The following is a 24,282-nucleotide window of genomic DNA, read 5'->3' as shown; positions in this document are numbered from 1 at the left end:
TAACTTTGAATATAACAGTTGGAGAAGTAGGTATAAAACCTAGAGAAAGGATAAGAACAAATATAGCCATATACAAATAATCATAAACACATGGAAGACCATAATAAATTTGTGAAATTTCATTCCAAACCACATGCCTTCAAGCAGTCGCTCTGCCATGATGGTCAGGAGGGGTATAAGCAAGGAAAAGACTGTGACACATTCAGGAGTCCTGGGTTCCCATCTAAGCTCTGCCAATAGCTTTGTTAGAGAGGCCTATAACACTTTATCTGTCCTCATTCCCCGTCTCTAAAGTGGCTCCTTTGGCCATATTGGTCCTCCTGTGCTTATAAAAGTATATGAAAAACAGGTGGGATTTTGAGCAATAGAGCTGATGGAACAGAAAGCAACATTTAAGGATGAGGAGAGTAACCTAACCCTGATCAGTACACTCTTTAACAAAATGACGATGATATCACATATGAATTATCTGGCCTTCTTTGTATCCCCAGTGCTATTGTCATAGCAAATGTAAAATTGATACTTAATGAATATTTGTGACAAAAAGAAAAGAGAAAAACAGAGCAGACAGGATGGTGAGTCGCTGGTTTAGGAAGTCCTCTCCAACAGATGTGTATTTAATGGTCTTTTGAATTTCCAAGTCTGTTTTAGAACAGAACTGTTTGCTTAGAGTAGGTGTATTGTGAACTATAGTTGTACTTAAATGGCTTCCAGCTGATACAGCATGTCCCTGTGTAGAATGTACATAGTATCATAACAAGTCAGTCCTGCCCAACCAGTTGACTACATTGACCAGGCTGGGTTGCTTTGTAGAAGAGCTATACCCTTTTTCCTGTTTTCACTGCAAACAATTGATGCTTTGTGCCTGAAAAGATGATTGTTTATCCAGCGTATACTTGGAGCTGCGAATGTAGCCCAGTGGTAGATCCCGTGCTTAGCATGTGCAAAGCCCTAAGTCTAATCTAATAAATAAATAAATGGAAAAAAAATCCAAGCCTGGTGGCACATGCCTATAATCTTAGCATTCAAATGGTGGGGACAATAAAATCAGTTGTTCAAGGCCAGCCTGGGCTGCATGAAGCCAATACCAAAATAAAAACAAAAAATTAAAAATCCAAGCATGGTGGCTCATGCCCTTAATACCAGCATTTAGAAAGCAGAAGCAGGCATATCCAGACATATCTCTATGAGTTTGAGGCTAGCTAGCCTGGTCTATATCCAGGCTAGCCAGAGCTACATAGTGAGAACATGTAAAAGAAAGGGGGGCGGGGAGTGGAGATATAACTCTGTAGATAAAGTATTTGCTGTGCACGTGGATTTCAAATTAGATAGATTTCCAGCGCTCATATAGAAAGCCAGTCCTAGCAGTGCATACGTATAACCCCAGGACTATGGGAAGAAGCAGGTAGTTCCTAAGGGCTTCTGGCCAGCGAGCCTAGCCAAATCAGCGAACCCAGATTTTGACATACTTTCTCTTCAAAACTAATCGAGGACACCAGGCAACACGACCCACAGAATCAACTAAGCAGGACTTTTAGGGACTCACAGAGACTGAAGCGGCAATCACAGACCCTGTATGGGTCTGCCCTAGGTCCTCTGCCGATATGTTATAGTTGTTTAGCTTGAGGGTTTTCTGGGACTCCTAACAGTGGGAGTGGGGGTGTCTCTGACTCTTTTGCCTGTTCTTGGAACTTTTTTCCTCCTACTGGGTTGCTTCATCCAGCTTTAATATGAGGGTTTGTGCCTAGTCTTGTTGCATCTTGTTATGTCATATTTGGTTGATATCCCTGGGAGGCCTACTCTTTTCTGAAGGGAAACAGGAGCAGAGGGAGATGGAAAGAGTGGGGGAGAGGAACCTGAAGACGATGCAGTGTATGAGAGAAGAGTAAATAAAGAGAAACAAAACACTAAGGTTTAGCACAATAATGAAAGACACTTCCCATCAACTTTTGGCCTCTACATGTGCATACACACACTCCACACACACACAAAGTGCACATGTGCGCACACACACACAAACCGTTGCATAGATTTATTTAGTCTGTACTTACTAAACACCTTTCAGAAAGTATCAGCAGCATGTAAAATATAGCAGCATATAATATAGACAAGCTCTCTACTTTGTGGTGCTTAGTATTATGAGAAGGATAATATATTAAATAAATAACTGTGACATATAATTGCAACTTAATGCTTTAAAGGAAAAACAAGATATTCTGAAATTGGAGCTAATTTCAAAGAGGTGAGGTCAGAAAAATAAGGTCAATTTAAAATTTTAAGCATCCTAAATATTTTCATAGCACATATTCCCATAGATATAGAAAGGGGCATGATTATTCTTTTATAACTTGTTGATTTCATTCTAGAGATAGATAATTTTGAAAATATATTTATCCACAGGCACACAGGATCCATAAGAGTTCAATGCTTTAATTGATGTCTGAAAAGGAAAATATTTACCCATTCATGTAGCGTGCCATCAGAAGCACCAGGACGTGTGCACAAGTATGCTGGCCCACCCATTGCCCTCCTCAGTTATGATGAGAAACTGTAAATTAAATATCTCAGTCCCATTCTGCATAAACTTGTGTCTGCGTTAAGGAGAGATGTTTACAGAGTAGTCAGTTCATTGAAGGAACATGTAGACAGAAACAAGAATATTCTTTGATGGGTGGGTCAAATAACCATAAAACCTTTTAGTAGAATGGGATAAAAGAGCCTCAGCTGGAGTTAGTGAAAATATAAAGGAAAGTGTAGTTAAGAGTATACTGCTAAATATGGCTCTGGTGGGTTTTAAGGCCCATTTTTATTTATGGTTTATATTTACTTATTCCTGTGTCTATTTTTTGCTTTATAATTATCTAAATATTGGAATTAGAAGGCCTAGGCACTAGAGAGAGCACCTAAAAGGATGCTGGAGATAAACTCTGTCTCGAGTAAACATATAGTGAATTAGAAAGGGAAAGAAAGTATTAAGCCTTTTGAGATTTCTGTAGCAAATCAGAAATGGGCAAATATTTGTGGCTGTGTAGTTTCAGCTTAATGCAAGAGTGACTGAAAGAGAGACTTAGACTCCTGGGTGCAGTTATTTGTTAAATTGAAGTACTTAGCCAAGGCTGGTAGTGCACATCTCTAATCCCAGGCAAAAGCAGGCTATACACTGAAACCATCTCAAAAAATAATAATTTTAATAATAATAATAAAATGCATGTATTTCAGATATTCTGATGGATATAAATTCTGATGTGCAAATAAAAATGTTAGTGAAATAATTTTTAATTTCATCTAAAATCAAGAGTTAATGTAGGTGGATAGTGTATGCTCACTTTAGAAACTAAAGGTATTCTAGAAGAGGACCTGGAAATGGTTCTGTCAGGCAAGTGCCACACAACCACGAGGACCTAAGTTCAGGTCCCCAGCACTCATTAAAAGCCAGGCTCATCAGTATAGTGTGTAACTCCAGTGCTGGGAGAATGAAGGAGGGGTCTCTAAGCTCATTGGCCAGCCAGCCTCTTAGGTTTAGCCTTTCTGGTTCCCTTTTTCCATGTTTTACTGCACTATGTGTATGTACATTATTGGCTAAGTTCTACATATGAGAGAGAACATGTGGTTTATTTCTTTCTGAGATTGTGTGATCTCACTTAATATTCTACATTAATTTTGTCACATGCAAAATATGTAAAATAATTTTGACACAGATAACTTCTATTAGCTACATGCTTTAATAGTAAGGAGCTACTTAATAATCAAAAGAAGAAAAATTTTGTCTTAATAACTGAAATTTTAGGCATGTGTGAAATGAGGTTAACAAGAGTATTTTGCTTTGAGCCTTTTTAAAAATTTCCTCCCAGTTCTTAGTGCCAGTGCAGAAATCTCCAAATCAGGAGAAAGGGGTAGAAGAACTCATAATTATGCAAATAAATTAAGCATTCCATGCTTTGCTACAGTTAATATGCTACTGCATTTAATTCTCAAAATAGCCATATCAGAAAAATAGTATTTCAATTTGCCATAGAGGAGATGGAAGATTTCTAGAGATGTTAAGTAGCTTAGGTCACATGGTTAGTTTATAAACAGGGCTAGGATTCAGATATTCTCATATTTTGCTATGTATTAGGTTGCTTATCTTGCTTGTTTGCTTAATCTGTATACTTTAAAAGCTCCTTATTTAATTGTAATGAGTTCATTTAGAAATAAAACAAGACGCTTTTCTTTTTTCTCTTTTTTTTTTTAAAAAAAAAAAAGATGAAACTTTACCTGAACCTTTCATTTAAGGATGAACGTGAAGCCAGAGAGAACGTGAAGAGAGAGCAAGATGAGGCCTATCGCCTTTCCCTGGAAGCTGATAGGGCAAAGGTAGGTTTGGTCCAGTGTCTACTGGAATGTAGGACTGAGTCCTAAATAGTCTTTGGTTGTCTGAATGCCCCCCCCCCCCAATCATTTGACACTCTAAAAATTGTTAAATTTTCTTTAGGAAAAGCTAGGTTCGTTAATACAGAAAATAATTCTATCCATAATTCTCATTTATTTTGACGAAGTAAGTTGTGTCAGAATAATAAAAATGATAACAAAATGAGCCTAGTATCTATTTTATAATTAGTGTTTGGTAGAACCCAACAGCGCTTTTTACATTTACTTTCTACCGTGTTTGGGTGACGGTGTTGTGTCTGTGGAGGTCAGAGGATGCCTTGAAGGAGTCAATTTTCTCCTTCCACCATGCAGGTTCCAGGAACCTAACTCAGGGTGCTAGGTGTGGTGGCAGGCACCCTTCCTGCTGCATCACTCACCTGCCCAGATGTTCCGTTGAGTTCTGTGAGTGACTACTGTGCTGTTGGGTTTGGAAACGATGACTTGGTCTGTGCTTCGTGAGCCACATGCTGCCGTTTTGGGTACAAAGAAGCCTTGTTTGTGTCCTCAGACAAAGACTGATAACTTGGTAAAATGGCTTCAGTCAAGACCATGACCTGTTTTCCCCTTAGGCAAGTCCTCACAAGGCATCAGAGAAGCACTGAATTTATGAGTGTTCATGAACTGGGTGTTCAGTGGGAAAAAAAATATCTTTCTAGCTTTTTTGAAGAGCCAGCACATGGGAACGTGCTGGGAAAGCTTTCCTCTAGGTGATCTGGTGAACTACAGAGGGGAGGGAGAAGGGCAAGCTCTTGTCCAGAACGTGGGGGGTGTAACGACACACTGTTGTGACCAAAACTTGAGATTTGTGCCAGAGTATAAGCAGAAAAGATCAAAATTTATGGACAAGAGAAATGTTTGGGGGTGGGGTTGGTGGTGGTTTGATTTGGTTTGGTTTCGTTTGGTTTTAGAGACAGACTGTCTTTTTGACTGACCTTTAACTTGCTATATAGCCAGGAACCACCCTAAACTTCTGATCCTTCTGCTGCCGCCTCAGAGTACTTGGATCACACATGTGCCACCACGCTCAGTTCATGCTTTGTGGTGCCTGGGTTTAAACCAGAACTTCATATATACTAGGCAAGCATGCTGCCAACTCGGCTATATATGCCTAGCCTCTGAAGGCTCTTAAATGCCTCCTTACACAGAGCCAGCTATGTTGTTTGACCAAGAATCCAGCATATCAGAAAACTTCTTTCTGTAGTTTTCCATTTCCATTTTTAGTCTAGAAAGAAATATTGCCATTACCACACTTCCCGTGAATATTATGTTGAATAAGCTCTTTAGATATAACTTGTTTCCTCCTTTTCCCTTTTTCCCCCAGAGTAGAAGCCACCCAATAATACATATAATACAATTAAAATTCCTTATACTGGAATTCAGTACTATTAAACATTTATCACAATCCTATATGAGCTTGATTCCTTTGTTTTATTACTTTTGTTTAAGTGTTTACTAATATTTGTTCTTGTCTAAATATCAACAGAGAGAAGCTCATGAGAGAGAGATGGCAGAACAGTTTCGTTTGGAGCAGATTCGCAAAGAGCAAGAAGAGGAACGAGAGGTAGGACATGATTTCAGAAGAAAATTCTGTTGTATTTGATAGTGAGGCTATTAGTATTTTTTAAAACACATTTGTGCTCTGCATCTCAGCGTTGCTAGGATAGTAAACGTGGTAGATGACTGTCTAAGAAGAGTAGGAGTAAGGAGCAGCATCAGGTGATTCTTTCACTGCAGGGGAATTAGGATGCTTTTCTAGGCATGAGGTCAATAACGTGATTCACTTGTTAAAAAGAAGAAGTTATCTGACAAGTTCTGAAAAGCCTAGAGGTCTGAGAAATTGTGTTACTTATCATTCTTGGTAAAAGGTACCAGACTTTTTTTGTTCACGTATTTCACCCTTGTTTTACTCTGGACGTGCCTACACTGCTAGTGGCCAGCAGATAGCCTGCCTATTTTTACTTACTTATCTTTTTCTTGTTTTGTTTTCTTTTTTCTTTTTTTTTTTCAAGCTAGTACTCTGCCCCCAAATTAAAAAATAACAACAATGACAACAACAAGAATTTATAGAACACAGCAAGGGAAACAAATGATAATAAAATGTTTTCTACCTACAACAACAAATTAAATCTTAGGGCTATATCACATGTCTGCAAATAAGAGGAAATCAACATGGAAAAGAATGTAGTAAGTGGCATAGGATGAATAAAAGCAAAATAACTAACAGAAAAACGCCTTTCATAGCTTTAATAATCAGAAAATATATGAAGAGGTAGTATTTGAGTCAGGTCTTGAATGATGTGTAAAATTCATTATCATCCATGCTCTGATACTTCCTGAGTATCTGCTACCTACACAAACCCTGATTCTCATTGTACTGCATCTGTCCCGTACAACTCTGCTAGCTGCTTTGAATGTGCTTATTCAGTAATCATGAGAGCAAGGCAGAAGGTTAGAGATTTCTCTTTACAAGAGAAATGAAAATGAAAGAAAAGTAAGAAAAATGAAGCTCAGTGGGTCATGTGTAGAACTAGAAACAGCTGAGATTCTCATCTAGATCCTTGTGACTATGGAACTCATGCCCTCCCACATACTCCATTCTAGTCTAAACCATGTGTCGTTGTATGTGTCTGTAGTAGTCATATATTAGAAATTTGCTAGACTCTAGATACAGAGAATTCTCCACTGTCCTTTTAAACTAGTTCAAGGAATGCTAATGCTGAGATGAGTCATCAAGGAAAGGTACCCGCCCCCAAGCCTGACCACTTGAATTTGGTCCTTGCACCTACATGGTGGAAGTAGAGAACTGACTCCCACAAGTTGTCCTCTGACTGCCACATATGACACACACACACACACACACACACAAACACAATTAATTAATGTAAAAAAATGTAATTTAAAAAATTTTAAATACAGTTTAAAACTTGAGATTCCTGCTCTTTTACACCCTCTTTCACACATGTACTTTCTGTCCCCTCCCTCACCCCATATTTAGGTTTGTTTTGTTTTTTAGTTAAGGTCATATTACATAGCTCTGGCTCGAACTTACAGTATAGACTAAACTGATCTTGAACTCAGAGATCTACCTGCCTCTGCCTTTTAAGTACTGAGATTACAGGTATGAGCCACCATGCCCTCCCTTTTTTTTAGGATATTGTCAACCGTACTAGCTTGCTCACATGTCAAGAGTGTATGACTTGGGCAGTGGTTAAGAGGCTGCCCTACTAGAGGGCCTAGGTTCAATTCCAAGTGTCCACATAGTGGCTCGTAACGATCTTTAACTCTAGTCTTAGGGAATCCAATGCCCTCTTTTGAGTTCTGCAGACACTGGACACTCATGTGATACACATGGAGGTATAACATTCATATAAAATAAAATTTATTTTTAAAAAAATTCAAGTACATAAAAATTCACTACATATTCTGTATTATAGCATGATAGTAGTATCTATTATACTTTCTTCTAATAATTTGTATAATTTACCCTGAACTAAAATTTTCTTTTTTAATATTTATAAGGTCTATAGAAGATCCCACATATGTATAAATATCTCCAAACCAGAAACTTCTGAAATCTAAAGCATTTCTGGCCCCAAGCATTTCAGATAAGAAATAATTCTGCCTGTATATGTATTCCAGTCATTAACATGTAAAAGGATAGAAATCAGGGAAGGGGTACAGGTTACATTGCAGTGGTCATTCCTTGCATTTTTCCCATTGATGTTTTCCCACAAAATACAAGCTTTGGCAATGCTGTGTTCTCAAACTTCCTTCATCATCTGTTACAGAGGTTGGTCTTTTGTGAAGACTCTATTCCAGCTTTACCCTCATTTTCTGTTGTTTGTTTTCATAAAATGTCTGTTAACCAATTGCAGCACGCTAGTATGCCACAAACCACAGTGCTAGAACTATCTGCTGGTGGTACAGCCTCTGAGACCCAGAAAGGTTATGGCTTGCCTGTTGTCACCAAAGTGGTTGAACATACAGTCTTGATCAGAAGTTAGGTCACCTGACTTTCCATAGTAACACTGGCGGCCTTCTAAATAGAAATCACAGTCCATATTATTACATTGAGAAACAAGAGGAGTTTTGTTATTTCTATTGTCTCTGGTATTTCAAGACCCTTTACAAACATGAACAGTAAAATCACCTTATTCACAAGGAAATTCCCAAGTAGTTGATCTCATTTTTCTCTAAGCAACTGTTAGAATGAAATTAGTGAAATATATAAAGATATATTGATCCAGCCCTTGACCATAATAAAAAAAAAGTAATGGATATTCTGAAGGAAAAAAACAAATATTACAACAGAAACCTTTCCATTTTACTAATTTATATGTACCCTTTTTTTAAAAAAAAATATTTTCTCTCATACAGTACATCCCAACTACAGATTCCCCTCCCTCCACCCCTCCCAGTCTAAAATCAATTTTAAGTGGTATGTATAAATACTTGTAATTCAAAGAATTTTAAAAAGAGTGGTAGATGTAAAATTATGGACAACTGGAAGAAGATGAACAAAAGGTGATATGGGCATGTCGACAAGAAACTCAAGAGGGGACCCAGTACATGTAATCAGAGTCTGTACATTTGCTCAAAGGGAGCCGTGCCGTCTGTATTTCTCTTGAGCTAAAACAAAGAAAGATATGATCGTTTCAAAGTCCCACTTTGACATGAGGTTTAACATGAGGTAATATAACTAGTATCTCTAAGGATACCGTAGATTTTCCTACCCCAGAGCCTTAGAGTAGTGATTCCTCTAGTCCTCTAAGAGGAATCTGTGTGGCAAACATGTGGTCCACCAGAGCAATGATAGCAAGTCATTGTGACATCACCTGACAGATGTTTTCATGTAATTCAAGTCATAAAGCCAAAGTGTACTATATTTCACATATTTCTAGCAGTACAGTTTTAGGGGTGAGTCTTACAGTGCCTATCGAATGTATAAACTATTGTTATCCATGAAATCTTTCCTTGCCATTAAGTTTTTGGCAAGTAGAGAAAAGATTCGTTTGAAGTTTTTAATCTGTTGAGCAGATGTTTATCAAATTTTTTTTTTGTTTTTTTGTTCTGTTTTGTTTTGTTTTTGTTTTCAAGACAGGGTTTCTATGTGTAGCCCTGACTGTCCTGAAACTAGCTCTGTAAACCACACTGGCTTCGAACTCATAAAGATCCACCAGCCTCTGCCTACGAGTGCTGGGATTAAAGGTGTGTTCCGGCACTGCCCAGCTTATCAGTATTATTTTAAGTCATTTATAATTATAAATAGGTTGCTATGATTACTTACATAACTTACTATGTTGTATTTGTAAAATATAGTCCATCCCTCAAGGAGCTTATTATTTAGTGCAAGAAATGAACAAATATAAATAAGTAGAAGAAAAGATAGTGTATATTATAAAATTATTAAAGCAAGAGGACTGAAAATGTGTAGAGGCAGGAGATGGGTCCTAAAGGTAAAAGGGCACAAGAAAGACTTCACTGAGGGGCAGGGTAGCCAGGTATCCATCTTTATATGAAGCAGAGTAACACTCTGATTGAGTTAATGATTGGATGGCGGGCCAGGAGCAGGCTTTCATTGTGAACAAATGGAGAAGGCACATTTTACTAAAGAACTACTAACTACGTAGACAAACTTAGACAACAGTTCACTTTTGGAACTTATGCTTAAAGGGCCACATTTTGAAGAATTGATGATGAAAAAGAATTGACAAAATTATTGAGTTTTATTAGTTTTTTCAAAGTTATACTTTTTCCCAACTACCTAAAATTGTTTTCTTTAAAGCTTTGATGTCTCCTGTAGTAGAAAACATTAAATAATGTTAAAGGCAAGAAAACAGAAATTATATTAGAAGCCTTGACAAGTTCACTTAAGATTTTTATTGCCACCCCATCATCTCCACTTGCATTGCTACTAAATATCACAGACTTCGTCTGTCTAAAATCTTAAAACTGATCTCACCCTTCCCACCCAAACCTGCCTTCTATACTTTCTGGCCTTGCTTAGTCAATGGAAAATCTTTCAGTATTTTGAGCACAAACCTTGGTATCTTCCTTGACTTCTTTCACATTCATATTAATAGTTATATGTTTTGACCTACTTTAAAAATACTTCCCAAACTCAAATGTTTCTCCATTGACTGCTACTACCAAACTTACCCAACGACCACCTAACTTGAGTCCATGCTTCTATTTTTACCTTCCACAGTCTTAATGAATCCTTTAAAAAACGATCGTTGTGTTGTGCTTCTTAACTTCACACTTCTATATAAGAGCTAACATCTTACATTGATCTCAGTTGTTTCTCTGTAGAATTTTGCCTAGAAACTGACAAACTGTTCCTGAAGTGTATATGAAGAAAAAATAGAACTGGAGTGGTCAAAACTGATGAAAAAAAAAAAAAAACAAAATTAGAGGGCATGCTATCAGAATTCAAGACTTTATAAAACACAGGAGAAAAGGTCTTCAAGACCTCAGGTTAGGCAAAGATAGTTTAGCTCTGACACCAAAGTCATGATCCATAAAATAACAAGTCTCAGGGCTGGAGAGATGACTCAGTGGTTAAGAGTACAGTCTATTGTTCAGAGGACCTGAGCTCAGTTCCCAGGTCCCATGGTAGGCAGTTCTCAAGTACCTGTAAGTCTGGCTTAAAGAGGGTCCGATGCCCTTCTGGCCTCTGTGGGCAGCTCCACTCATATGCTCATACCTAAACACAGACGTAAAATATAACCTTTTTTATTTTAAGAAAACTGCCATGGGATAATGCTGTTGTACACTGTAAAAACATGTCACTTGTATTGGTTTAATAAAACGCTGATTGGCCAGGAACCAGCCAGGAAGTATAGGCAGGGTGATCAGACTAGGAGAATTCTGAGAAGGGGAAAGGCAGAGATGCAGTCACCAGTCAGTTGCAGAGGGAGCAAGATGAGAATGCCTCACTGATAAAAACTAACAAACCATGGGACTAAACTTAGATAAGAATTATGGGTTAATTTAAGTTGTAAGAGCTAGTTAATAATAAGCCTGAGCTAATAGGCCAAACAATTTATAATTAATATAAGCCTCTGTGTGTTCCTTTGGGACTGAATGGCTGTGGGACCGGGTGGGACAGAGGCTTCTGTGTACAGAAGGCTAACTAAGACTTTATTAGAATTAAAATTCTGTGCATTGGGGATATGGATAAACGGTAAGGTGTTTCCCTCTCAAATACAAAGCTCTGGGTTAAGTGCCCAGTACCACACATATGCCCAAACTTTCTCAAGCTGAATATATTCAAAATGTACATTTGTTTCCCCTCTACCCTTCCACATTCTGCTCCAGTCACATTGCTGTTGTGCTGTTCTTTAGCATACCAGTTCCAGAGTCTTGATGTTTGTTCACTGTGCCTCCTACCTGTAATCAGACCCAAATGCTGATGTGGCTTCCACTCTTGTTAGGCTTTTTCTTACTGTGGCTTACAGTGTTTTAAACTGTGGCCTTCCTCTATTGTTCCAGCATTACCCCTCTCTGTGTAATTAATATATTGTGTAATTAATAGGCACATGTTTTCTTGCCTTGGTGTTTGTCTTCACCCTACTGAAAGGTGAAGCTCCATTTAAGCAGAATTTTTTTGTGCTTTTTTTTCCTTTGCTCTTTTTCAGTCATCTAAAACAGTGCCTAACATAGGAAAATACTCAGCAAAAATTCATGGAATTAATGTTAGCTTTAGACTGTTTAACATTGCAAATTATTATTTGCTACATACTTACTAATAAAAGGCTAAAATATAATGTACATATATTTTCATGCATGTGTGTATGCAAATGTATTAAGCCAGTCTTTGAGTATGGTTATAAAGGTTTGGTGAAAGAATATATTTTGTTTCCTTTTTTTTTAATAATATTTTTGGTCTTTAGAGACAGGGTTTCTCTGTCTATCACTGGCTGTCCTGAAGCTCACTCTATAGGCCAGACTGGCCTCAAATTCACAGAGATTTGCCTGTCTCTGCCTCGCAAGTGCTGGGATCAACTGTGTGCACCACTACCCATGAAATTGTGTTTTTTATGAGTATCTGTTTTCAGTGCCTAATTTTACTTCATAAAATGTCTCCATTTCTCATTGTTCAGATATAAATGCTTTAAGTAAAAAGATATTTTTAACTGTTCTTAAGAATAGTTCATATTTCTTAAACCAGCTTTATTTTGTCACAAACCTAAAATAATGCAAATAAAGAAAACCCCTATATTTATTGAGCAAACTAAATGAAGTTCAACAGTGCTGTTTACAATGACTGTTTGAGTTTAGGTGTCCTTTATGTCATTGTTTTAAAACAGTGTTTGCTTATACAAGTCCTTTGGATTTAGTATATTTGAGACTGGGCTACTGCTGTATTTTTGTTCTTTTTGCCAATGAAACTGTTGGTTATTCAGAAGCAGGGCAGTAGTGAACTTACCTATTATTTCTTCATTGTTTTCCACATTGGTCCACTAGTGTGGGATATCTGAGGTTTGCTTTCATTGTGCAGAAAAGCCATGGAGACTGCTTACATTGAAGAGCAGATACAGTCTGCTCAATGACTAAACTAATGGGCTCCTGTTGTCTGTTCTTCTAGTATAATCCCTGAGTTCAGACAGTAATGTAACATCTGTTGCTTCACAGGGAAATGTCAAAAGAAAGCAAGCTGGCAGGTGGGTAAAGAGAAAGCAGGAAACACTGAATTATGTTCTGATTTGATGTAAAAGGAATAATTGTAACATCAGTAGTAGCAACTGTCCTCAATTGTTCACACTGTTAGGTTCAACCTGAGACACTTGTCACCAGCTAAGTGCTGGCTAGGTAGCAGCACTAAGCATTTTTTTAAATACAACTGTGTTTTATACAAGGACTTTGTAAGGAAGATGTAACTTTGGGAATCAAACTCAGGCAGTGTGCATGGTGGGCAGGTGCTCGACCACTAAGCTATGATACCCTTGGCCCTGACGATTTTTCTTACACATGTAGTCAGAAAGGCTGTTACTTATATTTCCTTCTCTGTCTGTCATAATAGGAAGCCTGCATTCCTGATGATGCTATAGCCTTTTTAATGTATTTATTTTGTTAGGTGGCACATGTGGAAGTCAAAGGACAACACACAGAAGTCAGTGCTTTCCTTCAACCATGTAGGTTCCAGGGATCGAACTCAGGTCATCAAACTTGGGCAGCAAGTGCCTTTCCCTATTGAGTCATCTCATTTGCTCAGAATAATGGTTTTTAAAATTAGGTCTTGGAAGTCAGGATAGTGACAGCCTTTGAAGACCAGGAGCATGTGGGAAAAGGACATAGTTCTAAGATACTTGATCGGTGCAAGTTTTATAGCTATATCGATGCTCTGAAAATTTACCAAGTTACACATAATGCTTAGGCAGTTTTACTTATGTATGCTACTTTAATAAAATATATGAGCAGTTTCACATACATTGCTAAACAAAAATATAAAGCTTAATATAACACCTGTTCACATATTGTAAAAAAAATTAAATGCATGCTTTTCTAAAGACATGCATAAAATTAATAGAGATTATCTAGGGTGAAGAAGTTCTTGGAAATAGTACTAGCTACTACATAAGATTGTGAATGTACTTAATGCCACTGAAGTATACACTTAAAAACAATTTAAATAAGGGCAGGCCAGATGGCTCAGCAGGTAAAGGCACATGCCACCAAACTTTATAACCTGAGCTCAATTCCCCCAGAACCTACATACTGAAGGGAGAGGACCAGTTCCTGCAAGTTGTTTTTTGGTATCCACATACATACAATGGTACTCAGGCACCCACATATACATGCATAACATACAAAATAAATATATAAGTCTTGTTTTTTAAAAGTTGAAATGTTTTAATAAATTGATTTAAGCACTCACATATCATAATTAGTTTTCAGTTTTAGTTTTTCTACTTTCTCCCTCATCCACTCTCCATAATTCTATCTATGCCGTTTTAACACTCAATTTTTAATCTGCTTAGGCCATCCGACTCTCCTTAGAACAAGCCCTGCCTCCAGAGCCAAAGGAAGAAAATGCTGAGCCTGTTAGCAAGTTGCGAATCCGAACCCCCAGTGGCGAGTTCCTGGAGCGGCGTTTCCTGGCCAGCAGTAAGCTCCAGATTGTCTTTGATTTCGTGGCTTCCAAAGGATTTCCATGGGACGAATTCAAGTTACTGAGCACCTTTCCTAGGAGAGATGTAAGTTCCCTTCCTATCTCAAAGAGTGCTTTCAGCTCATGGGGGCCAGAAGGAGGCTGTGAAAAGCCAAATGATAAGGGCTACTTACTGTAAAATACCCGAAGTCTTTCTTGGTTCTGTACACTTCCCTCCTCAGCCTATGGAGCGTGGGTTTCCTAGGCCAGCAGATGTATCTAGAGACTTATATTTAAAAAAAAAAAAAAAATAGATGTTAGATCTTTCTTCTGTTGCTTTTTAGGTGTATACTTATCCTAACAGGCTATCCTAAGGTCTCATTTATATATCTCAGGGTATGACTATGAATTGTGCTTAATAGATTCATTATTAGAACAGGATCAGCACAAGTACAGGTTCACTAAGAATGCATTATGTTAAGCAAAGATTTCTCTGTTATTTGATAGTCTTACCAGCCTTGAGGACGGTCATCTGTAGTCATAGTATGTCTGTATTATAGCAAGATCCTTAATAATATTATTTTATTCTGGGGCAAAGTAATTAATTAAATTCACTGATGATTAAGTGGTTGTGAACAGAAGATGTTGTCTATCGTCTCCATGGAGGGAACTGACAAACTGTGTATTTTTCCTTTCCTATATACCATATTATTTAACAATATAAATTAATATGAGATTTTTAGATTATGAAAAATAATATCAAAACAACTTGAAAATATTGAAACTATAGATAAAGTAAAGCTACTGGATTTTATGGAAATGCATAGAGGTGCATACTTTTAGCAGTTGTGATTGAATTAAGATAAATATATACTAGCAGTGTGCTATGAATGCTAACAGAAAAGGTAGCTGCATTTTTAGAGGTATAAGCCCAGCTAGATACTAAATGGTCCTCTTCAACAGTACAATAAAATAAACTGAACTCTATGCTAAAGTAAACTACCCTAGTGTACTGTAGGCCCCTTGGAGAAGTTAAAAATTCTTAACAGTCTAGTCCCTTACTTTAGTTCCAACCTTACTTCCATCAGTAGGAGATGGGAGATTGCTCACCCTTGTGATGCTGTGCTTCATATACTCTTAACGTCTCCTATTTGAACTCACGTTTTAATGCCGAGCTCAAACGCCAATCTCTGTGAAGCCCTCCCTTTCCTTGCAAGCTAGGTATCATTACAGCTTGTACATTCTTTCCTCGATAGCACTTGCCTTGTTGTTTGATAATGACTAGAGACAGTCATATCCCAGCCACATCCCTCGCGGCTACAGTTCTTACCACAGTGCCTCATCTGTGAACTTCAGTAACTGTTGTCAAATATAGGTAGCCTCAGACTCTCCTAAGTCTCTCGTTCCTTAGTAACACAGGCTATTCCAGTTCAGAACAGATGCTCTAGGCCCACCCAGATTCCAATCCTAAACCCAGAAAGCCCAGGACTCTAGGCCGCCTAGAGTCATAGATGATCTGAGAGTTAATGGCACTTCATCCCTCTCTGAAAGCTCTTTCAAGTCGAATGACTAGTGTTTTTACAAAGCTGCTCTGTAATAGCCATCTGTGTCTGCAAGGATTAGGATCTAATTTGTAAAAGTCATCTTAAATTACAGCCAAACTAAAGACTGTTAAAAAGCACATCTTAAGTCCTTGCCTCTTTAATAACAAATAATGTGAGACTTAACTATAGCAGTCTTATTGTGTCTTGAGCCCTTTCTCCACAAAGCAGAGGCTGATTTCTCACCAGAGGATCTATTAAATGCTCTTCTGTGCCCTTGTCTCCCCCCACAATGAAAACATTACTTCATATTAAGATTTCCCAGCTGTCCAAGTATTTGCTGAATGTCTGCCGGCTATTATACTTCTGAACTGAGTACTGTGGGATAACCAAAGTAGCAGCAGGCATCAGGCCTTCCCCAGTACAGCCGGTTGTCAAAATAGTTTCAGAGTGGGTTCTGTTTGCGTTTTTGTTAGTGAAAGTCACTAGGAAAAAGGAAATATTTCCTTCCAGAGCTTAAGTCAGTGCCGCAGACTTCACTGTCCCGTTTGCCCTGTGAATATGAGTCCTAAAAGGTGAGTAATGGCACTGAGCCTAGTTCCCATCTGGATCTGTAGTGGCCCAGACGCAGGTCTTTGCTAGACAACTCTGTCACTCATGCTGCTTGGTGTAAGGTTATCAGTATCGCTCTCCCTTCCTTTCCTCTGCCACTCCCTATGCTCTTGCTCTTTCTTCCTTTCCCGTTCTCACCTTTCAGTTCCTAGTTTACATTTGGCACCTCCTTCCCTTTCCTTCTATTCTTTCTATTTTTGTTACTTTATCCCACATCTCTTGCCTTCTCTGGTCTTCTTCTATTGTCAGCTCTTAATCACATTACTTGGAAGAATTCTACCTACAAATGGTAGGTTTGTTTCAATTTTACAGTGACTAGAAGAAGGTTCTAGGAAAAGACTGTGGGAAATTGCAAGCAAACTCCAGCACCTGTGTCCAACTTGCGCTCTCTCGCTCTCTCTCTCTCTCTCTCTCTCTCTCTCTCTCTCTAGACAAGGCTGCCCCGGAACTCACAGATCCACCTGTCTCTGCCTCCCGGGGGCTGTGATTAAAGGTGTGCATTATAACTGCCCACCGCTTGCTTTCTCAAAAGACAAAATTGCAACAAATTTCCATATAAATTTAAATAGTTTTTGTTTGTGATTAATAAATCAGAGGAGCCTCCACTCTACAAAATAGAATGTGAGAATCCACTGAGCAGTAACAGGACTGTGGGTTCCATAAATTGGAAATGAGGAAACAGGATAATCAGGAGAGAGAGTGTGGAAAATGCTTGACTGTGTTACTTTTTTGTCAGGGTTAAAGCAGAGAGCACATCCCTTATCCTGACTCAGTTAGACTGGGATTCAGGGAAAGCATCTATTTAGTGATCTGTTTGTTTCCTTAAAAGTTTAGTTTGATTATGGATCATGGAACATGGGTGACTCCCCTTCAGTTTGTTGTACCCTGTAGGAGCTTAGTCACTTAGTGAGCAAGAACACATGGATCCCTGGGCTTCCTGTGCCCGCCTAGCCTACTGGGCAAACTCCAGGCCAGTGAGAGGGCCCATCTCAGAAGACGAGGTAGATAGTTCCTGAGGCACTGTGCTGGCTTTGTCAACTCGATACATCTGGAGTCATCTAGGAAAGGGGAACATCAGGTAAGGAACTGCCTCCATCAGATTGGCCTCTAGACAAGCAGGTGGGGAATTTTCTTAATTAATGGTTGATGTGTGGCAGACAATGAGGATAGTATCAGCTCTGGACAGGTGGTCCTGGGTTGTGAAGGAAAGCAGTCTAAATAGAGAAGGGGAGCAAGCAACAGTCCTCCCTAGCTTCTGCTTCAGTTCCTGCCTTTGAATTCCTGCCCTGGCTTGCCTTCATTACAGACTGTAAGCTGTCAGGTGAAGTAAACCCATTCCTCCCCAAGTTGCTGTTGGTCATGGTCTTCATAACAGCAACAGGGAATAAGAGTAGGACAGGAGCCAGCGTTGCCTTCTGGCCCACACATACACAATACACACATATGCACGCACAAAAACAAAAATCCGGAAAACAGAAAAGTTTGAAGGTAGTGTTTCAAGATGTGTTTTAAGACTGTAAAAACCTGTACTTCTTTATCCATTCGCTGAGTCCTAGACAATTAATTCTGTTCTGCTTGGTTCTTACTCTTACCACTTTCACACACCTCAGTTTCTTCAGTGCAGGTCTGGAAAGTTTCATCCACGCTAGTGGTGTAATCTCCAAGTTACTATAAACCTGCATTTGCTAGTTTCCGTCACATGTAGCATCTTACTGTGATAACTGAAATGTTCACTGATAATATTTCAGATTTTTTTGGCACTTCATTCAACTTTTAGAACACAGTAATAACATGTATGCAAATATGCTATCTTTGATTAAATATTATCACTGTTTCTTGACAGTGTTTTCCATATACTTAACATTTTAAAAATCTGGAAAATACCAGACTAGACCTTCATATATAGTTAGTATATAAATATAGACCATCTTATTAAGGAAATGCTATAGTTTGGGGGGGCTTTTTGGCTATTAAATGTTTTTTAGTTGCTGAAAGTGCTATTAAAAATGGTGCCTCATTTGGATACCTCAAATTAAACCTAGCCAAAACTTATAGTTCCTATCCTCTCCAAAGCCTACACCTCCTGTATACTTCCTTGTGTCATTACACCTTAGCTTCATTTGCTGTAGTCATTTAAGACCAAAATCGTATCGTCATCCCTCATCTTCCTTTCTCTCAGTTCTCCAAACCACTCAGAAGTGCAATCTGTTGATTTAGCCTTCAGCATCTAATTTTTATTGCCTTCACAATTATTGCTCATGCCCTTACTTGCAGACAGCTACTTTACTGCTAACAGAGAACATCTCCCTCAAATTAGCTACCTAAAATGAAGTGGGGATAACTGGTGTTTATGTTTCCTTGCTTGTTATATAAACAACATGCGGGACCTGTATATGTATATTCGTGTGGAGGTTAGGTGACTGTTTTCAGGGGTTGATTCTTTCCTTCCACCTTGTCAGTTCTAAGGATCAAACTCAGTCATGAGACTTGTCCAAAAGCACCCTTACCTACTGAGCCATCTCAGCAGCCATCCACCCTTACCCACTGAACCATCTCAGCAGCCGTCCACCCTTACCCAACTGAGCCATCTCAGCGGCTGTCCACCCTTACCCACTGAGCCATCTCAGCGGCCGTCCACCTTATTTTTAAGGCAGGGTCTCTATTGAACCTGATGCTCGACACTGAGTCTAGACTGTCTAGCCCGCAAGCACTTCAGGGCTTGTCCTCTCTTTAAACTGCCCTTTCTGTGATTATAAGATGTTCAGGGCCTCGTACTTGTCTAACAAAGTTTACCCCACTGTAACAGGGCCTGCTTGTTGGGGTTTCTATCCTGCCCGGTTCCTACAGTCGTTATGTCCAAAAGAAAATCACACAGAGGTTTATATTAATGATTAACCGATTGGCCCATTAGCTCAGGCTTTTTACTAACTCTTATAACTTATATTAACCCATTATTCTTATCTATGTTAGCCACATGGCTCAGTACCTTTTTCAGCAGGGCAAGTCACATCCTGCTTCTTCAGTGTCTGGACAGGACTGCAGAAAGAACTTCCTTCTTCCCAGAATACTCCTGTTCTTCTTGCCCTGCCTCTACTTCCTGTCTGGTTGTCCCGCCTATACTTCCTGCCTGGCTACTGACCAGTCAGCGTTTATTTAAAACATAATTGACAGAATACAGAATTGTCCCACACCACTTCCCCCTCTTTTTTTTTTTTTTTAAACAAAGGAAAATATCCATAGTCCATTTTTTGGAAATGTGGGCGTAGTATTCCAGGCTACTTCCTGCTGGTGGAGGGGGCTAATAATCTTATGGGGACCTAAAGAAAATTTTGAATTATGATCAAGTCCTGACTGGAGTATCCTGTGAGCCTTGATCATCTCAGGCAGCAGTCTTGAGTCTATTCTGGATATAGAACTCAGACATCCAGACAATCAGTTACTACCAGAGATTTCTCAGGTGGTCTTCCTTGATCAAACCTGATTTTTCTTAACTCAGAATGAATCTACAGCCTCCCATTTCCTGTGGAAACAAAAGCAAAATCTCTTCTCCAAAGTAACATATCTTTTGACTTCAATTTTGAAATCACGGTATTTTCAAAATACTTATCTTGGATTAATTCAGCAGCATTTATAAGCAATTATCTTTTAGCAGCTGTTGCTCCTTCCTCAGCTTTCGAACAATTCAAAGAGAGCATAATAATATACAGTATCCAGATTCTCTATGTGTTTTCCATCTTTATGTGGCTTTATTTTAATCTCTATTTCTTATATTTTTACTTTTACATTTTGAGACTGGATATCTTTGGCTGTCCTGGAACTCCCTCTGTAGACCAGGCTATCTTTGAACTCACAGAGATCTACCTGCCACTGCCTCCCAAGCTTTGGGATTAAAGGCGTGTACCACCAGGCTGGGCTTGAACTCACAAAGATCTACCTGCCTTTGCCTCCCAAGTGCTGGGATTAAAGGCGTACACCACTTTGCCTTTAAACACATGCACACACACACACACACACACACACACACAGTTCAGAGGTATTATAGACTGAATCAAGGCCCTGGGTTCAAATGGGGACCTGGCCTTAATTTTTGTATCATTTCTTCACTGAGAGATCTAAAATAGGGTATTTAGTTTCTTGGTAAGATGAGAGAAATTAGCTCCTTCAGGGCATTATGAGAATTGAAAACACATGTAAAGTTTCATATGGACACGCGTGTAGCAGTTAACCCAGGAAGCGTCTGATTGTGGTTGCTGGCACAGCAGCAACACCAATTGTTCCTCTCCTTAGTTTCATTCTCCCTTACGTGAACAAAGAGGTTTTGTAGTAGTATTAACTATTTTCAAATGACCATCTTTTAAATAAAAATACCAGAGTATGCTTTACATGCCTAATAACCAAAGATCAAAAATGGTGTTCAAGTACAAGTATCTAGAATTTGATGTCTTCTGTTTTACCAGGCTAGCAGGATTTCTCGTGGTTAAAAACATTTCCTAAACTATTTTATTTCCTGTCATGACAGACAGGCTTGTTTCTTTATAGATATTTTTGCTTATGTCTGAGTACTATAGGGACTGCTCTGTGTAAGCTTGCTCTTAATATTAGCTGTGTTGATGACCGACCCCACATCCACCACAGTGCCTACATAGGCCTCCCAGAGATCAAGAACTCAGTGAGTTAGTCAGTGCTTGGTCATTACTCCTAGAATATGGGATTACATTGCTCCAAGTGTTTTCTAATCACATCTTCTTTTTTTCTTTGTAATTCTGGAGATTGAACTCAGGGCCTCAAGCACACTGGGTAAGCGGCTCTGAGAGCTATATCCCAGCCCTCCTGATCACTTCTTCATCAACCATGTGATCCTTAGCCTTGACTTATATATTAGACAAGACAATGGGAGGTAGGGGACTACAAAAATGGCAGAGGTGGGAGTAAAGAACAGGCAGCAGAACCTGAGGAAGATCGTGGGAGTTGGAGACTATTAGACCAGATTAAGAGAAGGACGGAAAGAAGCAGTTGTCAGAGGTGGTTCTGAAGTTCTTTCTGAATAACCAGGAAAGCAGTGTTCCTTGGGAGAGCTCCCAGAACAGGTGGAGAAGCAAGTTCCCTGTAGCTGTGTTGAGTCTGAGGGACAGGAAGTCTAGGTGGTTTTCTCAGCAGATTATAAGGAGATTTAAATGTGAGACCAGATCAGCGTCAGAAAGTACCCCAGGTAGTGGCCAGAGCAGACTGAAGCTGATGAGGCCAAAGAGACAATATTGGTAGTAATTTCAGGACTAGAGTACCTGCCCAAACCACAGCTCTGCCATTGCCTAGCTTTTTAATCTTGGATACATTAATTTAGGTTCTAGGTAGCTCACAGTCCCCTCATCTGTAAAGTCATGCTAATAAAATAAGTCACTTGACTGTTATGAAAGTAAAGCAAAATGTTTTAAAGAGCATACAGAGAATAAACATTTACTGTGCCTACACTGCCATGATAAAGAATCTTACCAACAAACAGATGCATTGAGGGGATGAGTCAGTGGTATATGAGAAAAGTCCTCAATGTGTACATTTGACCAACCAAAGAATGTGCAAAGGGATCTTAAAAATGAGTGTCAGGTAAAGATGATGATTTCAGGAGAGCTGAGTAGAGTGCGAGCCTTGGAAAATCTGCTTTTGTTTCTTCAAACTTATTTAAAATACAATGACTTGGAATGACAGAGGATGATAGCCAATAAATGTAACTCTGTCCTGTGTGCTTGCTATATGCCATGAGCTTCAATTTATCAGTTATCTAAAAAATGCTGCATTTATTTTATAGATTAAAAATACAGAAACTTAAAGATTTCTCTGGGTTGCACAATACTAGCACCTGTATTTGATTCTTACATCCAGATCCTCTGCTCATGCTGTGCTAGCATGTTGGTGTATTTAAACACTTCCAAAGTTGTTTACTCTGCCTTGGAACTTAATTTTTCAAGGTGTTTGTAAAGCACTGTAGCATTCAAATTTGCTGTTATTCAGAAATAAATAGAATTTGAAGGCTGGACGTGTAATTCAGTCTGGCTCTTCAGCCATGAATAAAAGAATCACTAGTTCTGTGCTCAGTTTACAAGGGTCTCTGCAGGCATGCAAGTATTGTGATAACGCCACTGTAAACACAAACAACTGCTAACGTATGTATGCTCAGATTAACCTTTTTTAGATACTCACTGTAATTTTCAAATTCGGTGCTGGAGTTCCAGAGTACATTAGCACATGCGCTTAACATGCCAGTCCTCAGGCCTCACTGCAGCTCTAGGCCCAGCCTCAAAGAACTTTACCAAAGCCACATCCTGCTCTTCACCCAACATCTGGACATCACATCTTTGGGTTTAATGTCTGGGGTCTCAAACCTGAACACTGTTTTGCTGTTTCCTAGTTTATTTCAGTTTTGTAGTTGGTCTTCTGTGAGGCCTGGTGTGAAGAGACTTTCATACATGCCTTCTGTGAGGCTTTGTGTGAACAGACCTTCATACAGCTCTTCTGTGAGGCCTTGTGTGAACAGACCTTTATATAGGCCGCTTAGACTATGAAAAGCTACAAAAAGCCCTTCTAGTTGAAAAACTGAGACACAGAGAAAGCCTAGAGCTAAGACACTAAAGGCAGAAATGGTTAGATCAAGTTGATAATCAATTACAAAATTAAGGATATGGTTTTTAAGCAAAAAAAGATACATATAAAAGTTGAAGTTACTTGGAATTATATCTAATTAACCATTGTTCCCTAGCAAGGTACCTGACACATATGAAAAATAATAACTGGCCGGGCGGTGGTGGTGCACGCCTTTAATCCCAGCACTCGGGAGGCAGAGGCAGGCGAATCTCTGTGAGTTCAAGACCAGCCTGGTCTACAAGAGCTAGTTCCAGGACAGGCTCCAAAACCACAGAGAAACCCTGTCTCGAAAAACCAAAATAATAATAATAATAATAACAACTGGCTTAGTGTATATAAATATCTAAGAGGAATGGATAATTAGATTGTAGCAAATAGCTATACGTATTGTACTAGAAGGAGGGGGATAAACATGATGACACTCTAGGACAGTGGCATTCATCTTCCTTGTATTCCCTAGGGGCCATCTTCTTGTGGTAACTCTTACCCCTGTGAGCTTTAATGGGCTCTGAACTGCAATGGGCCTTTTTCATGTCTATATGTTACTCTAGGCATTGCTTAAAGGCAGAGATAGTGTCTTGTTTATTGCTGTCAAGTTTCTTAAATGTCATAAACACTAAAGAAATACTTGTTTAGCTGGGCAGTGGTGGCGCATGCCTTTAATCCCAACACTCAGGACGCACCCAGAGCTCTTACCCAGAAAAACCCTGTCTCGAAAAGCCAAAAATGAATACTTGTTTAGTTAATAACTGGGGAAAAATAAAGTGTTTGTACATCTACTGTAATTGTTTGGTTTTGTACTTTCCTAGTACCACGCAAATTCATGAATTTATCATGCCTTCATGGTTTGAGGCTAGACATATTAAGGACTATAATATAGTAGCATTTACCCTGACTTATTCTTCCCTCTCTTCACCCTCTTGGTGCATAACCATGAAAGTATACCTTGTAGGCCTGTAGAGAAGAACATGGTGTATTTGGAACTCAGAT

At 38.9% G+C, this 24,282-nt stretch overlaps 1 protein-coding gene across 3 annotated transcripts in view; it reads left to right on the top strand.

Moving 5' to 3' along the window:
- Positions 1-24,282, top strand: part of Faf1 (Fas associated factor 1) — a 310,745-nt gene that overhangs the window by 273,469 nt on the left and 12,994 nt on the right. For 2 of the 3 annotated variants that reach the window (XM_057784436.1, XM_057784434.1), the window contains 3 exons: positions 4,246-4,356; positions 5,894-5,971; positions 14,394-14,609. In XM_057784436.1, the coding sequence (XP_057640419.1) occupies positions 4,246-4,356; positions 5,894-5,971; positions 14,394-14,609 (405 nt within the window). The remainder of the gene's footprint in view (positions 1-4,245; positions 4,357-5,893; positions 5,972-14,393; positions 14,610-24,282) is intronic. The other variant, XM_057784435.1, reaches the window with a different exon arrangement.

The sequence above is a fragment of the Chionomys nivalis genome, chromosome 11 (genome assembly GCF_950005125.1).
Source record: "Chionomys nivalis chromosome 11, mChiNiv1.1, whole genome shotgun sequence".
NCBI classification, from domain to species: Eukaryota; Metazoa; Chordata; class Mammalia; order Rodentia; family Cricetidae; genus Chionomys; species Chionomys nivalis.
Note: the sequence above shows the minus strand (reverse complement) of the source record. Positions and strands in the feature narration are given on the sequence as shown.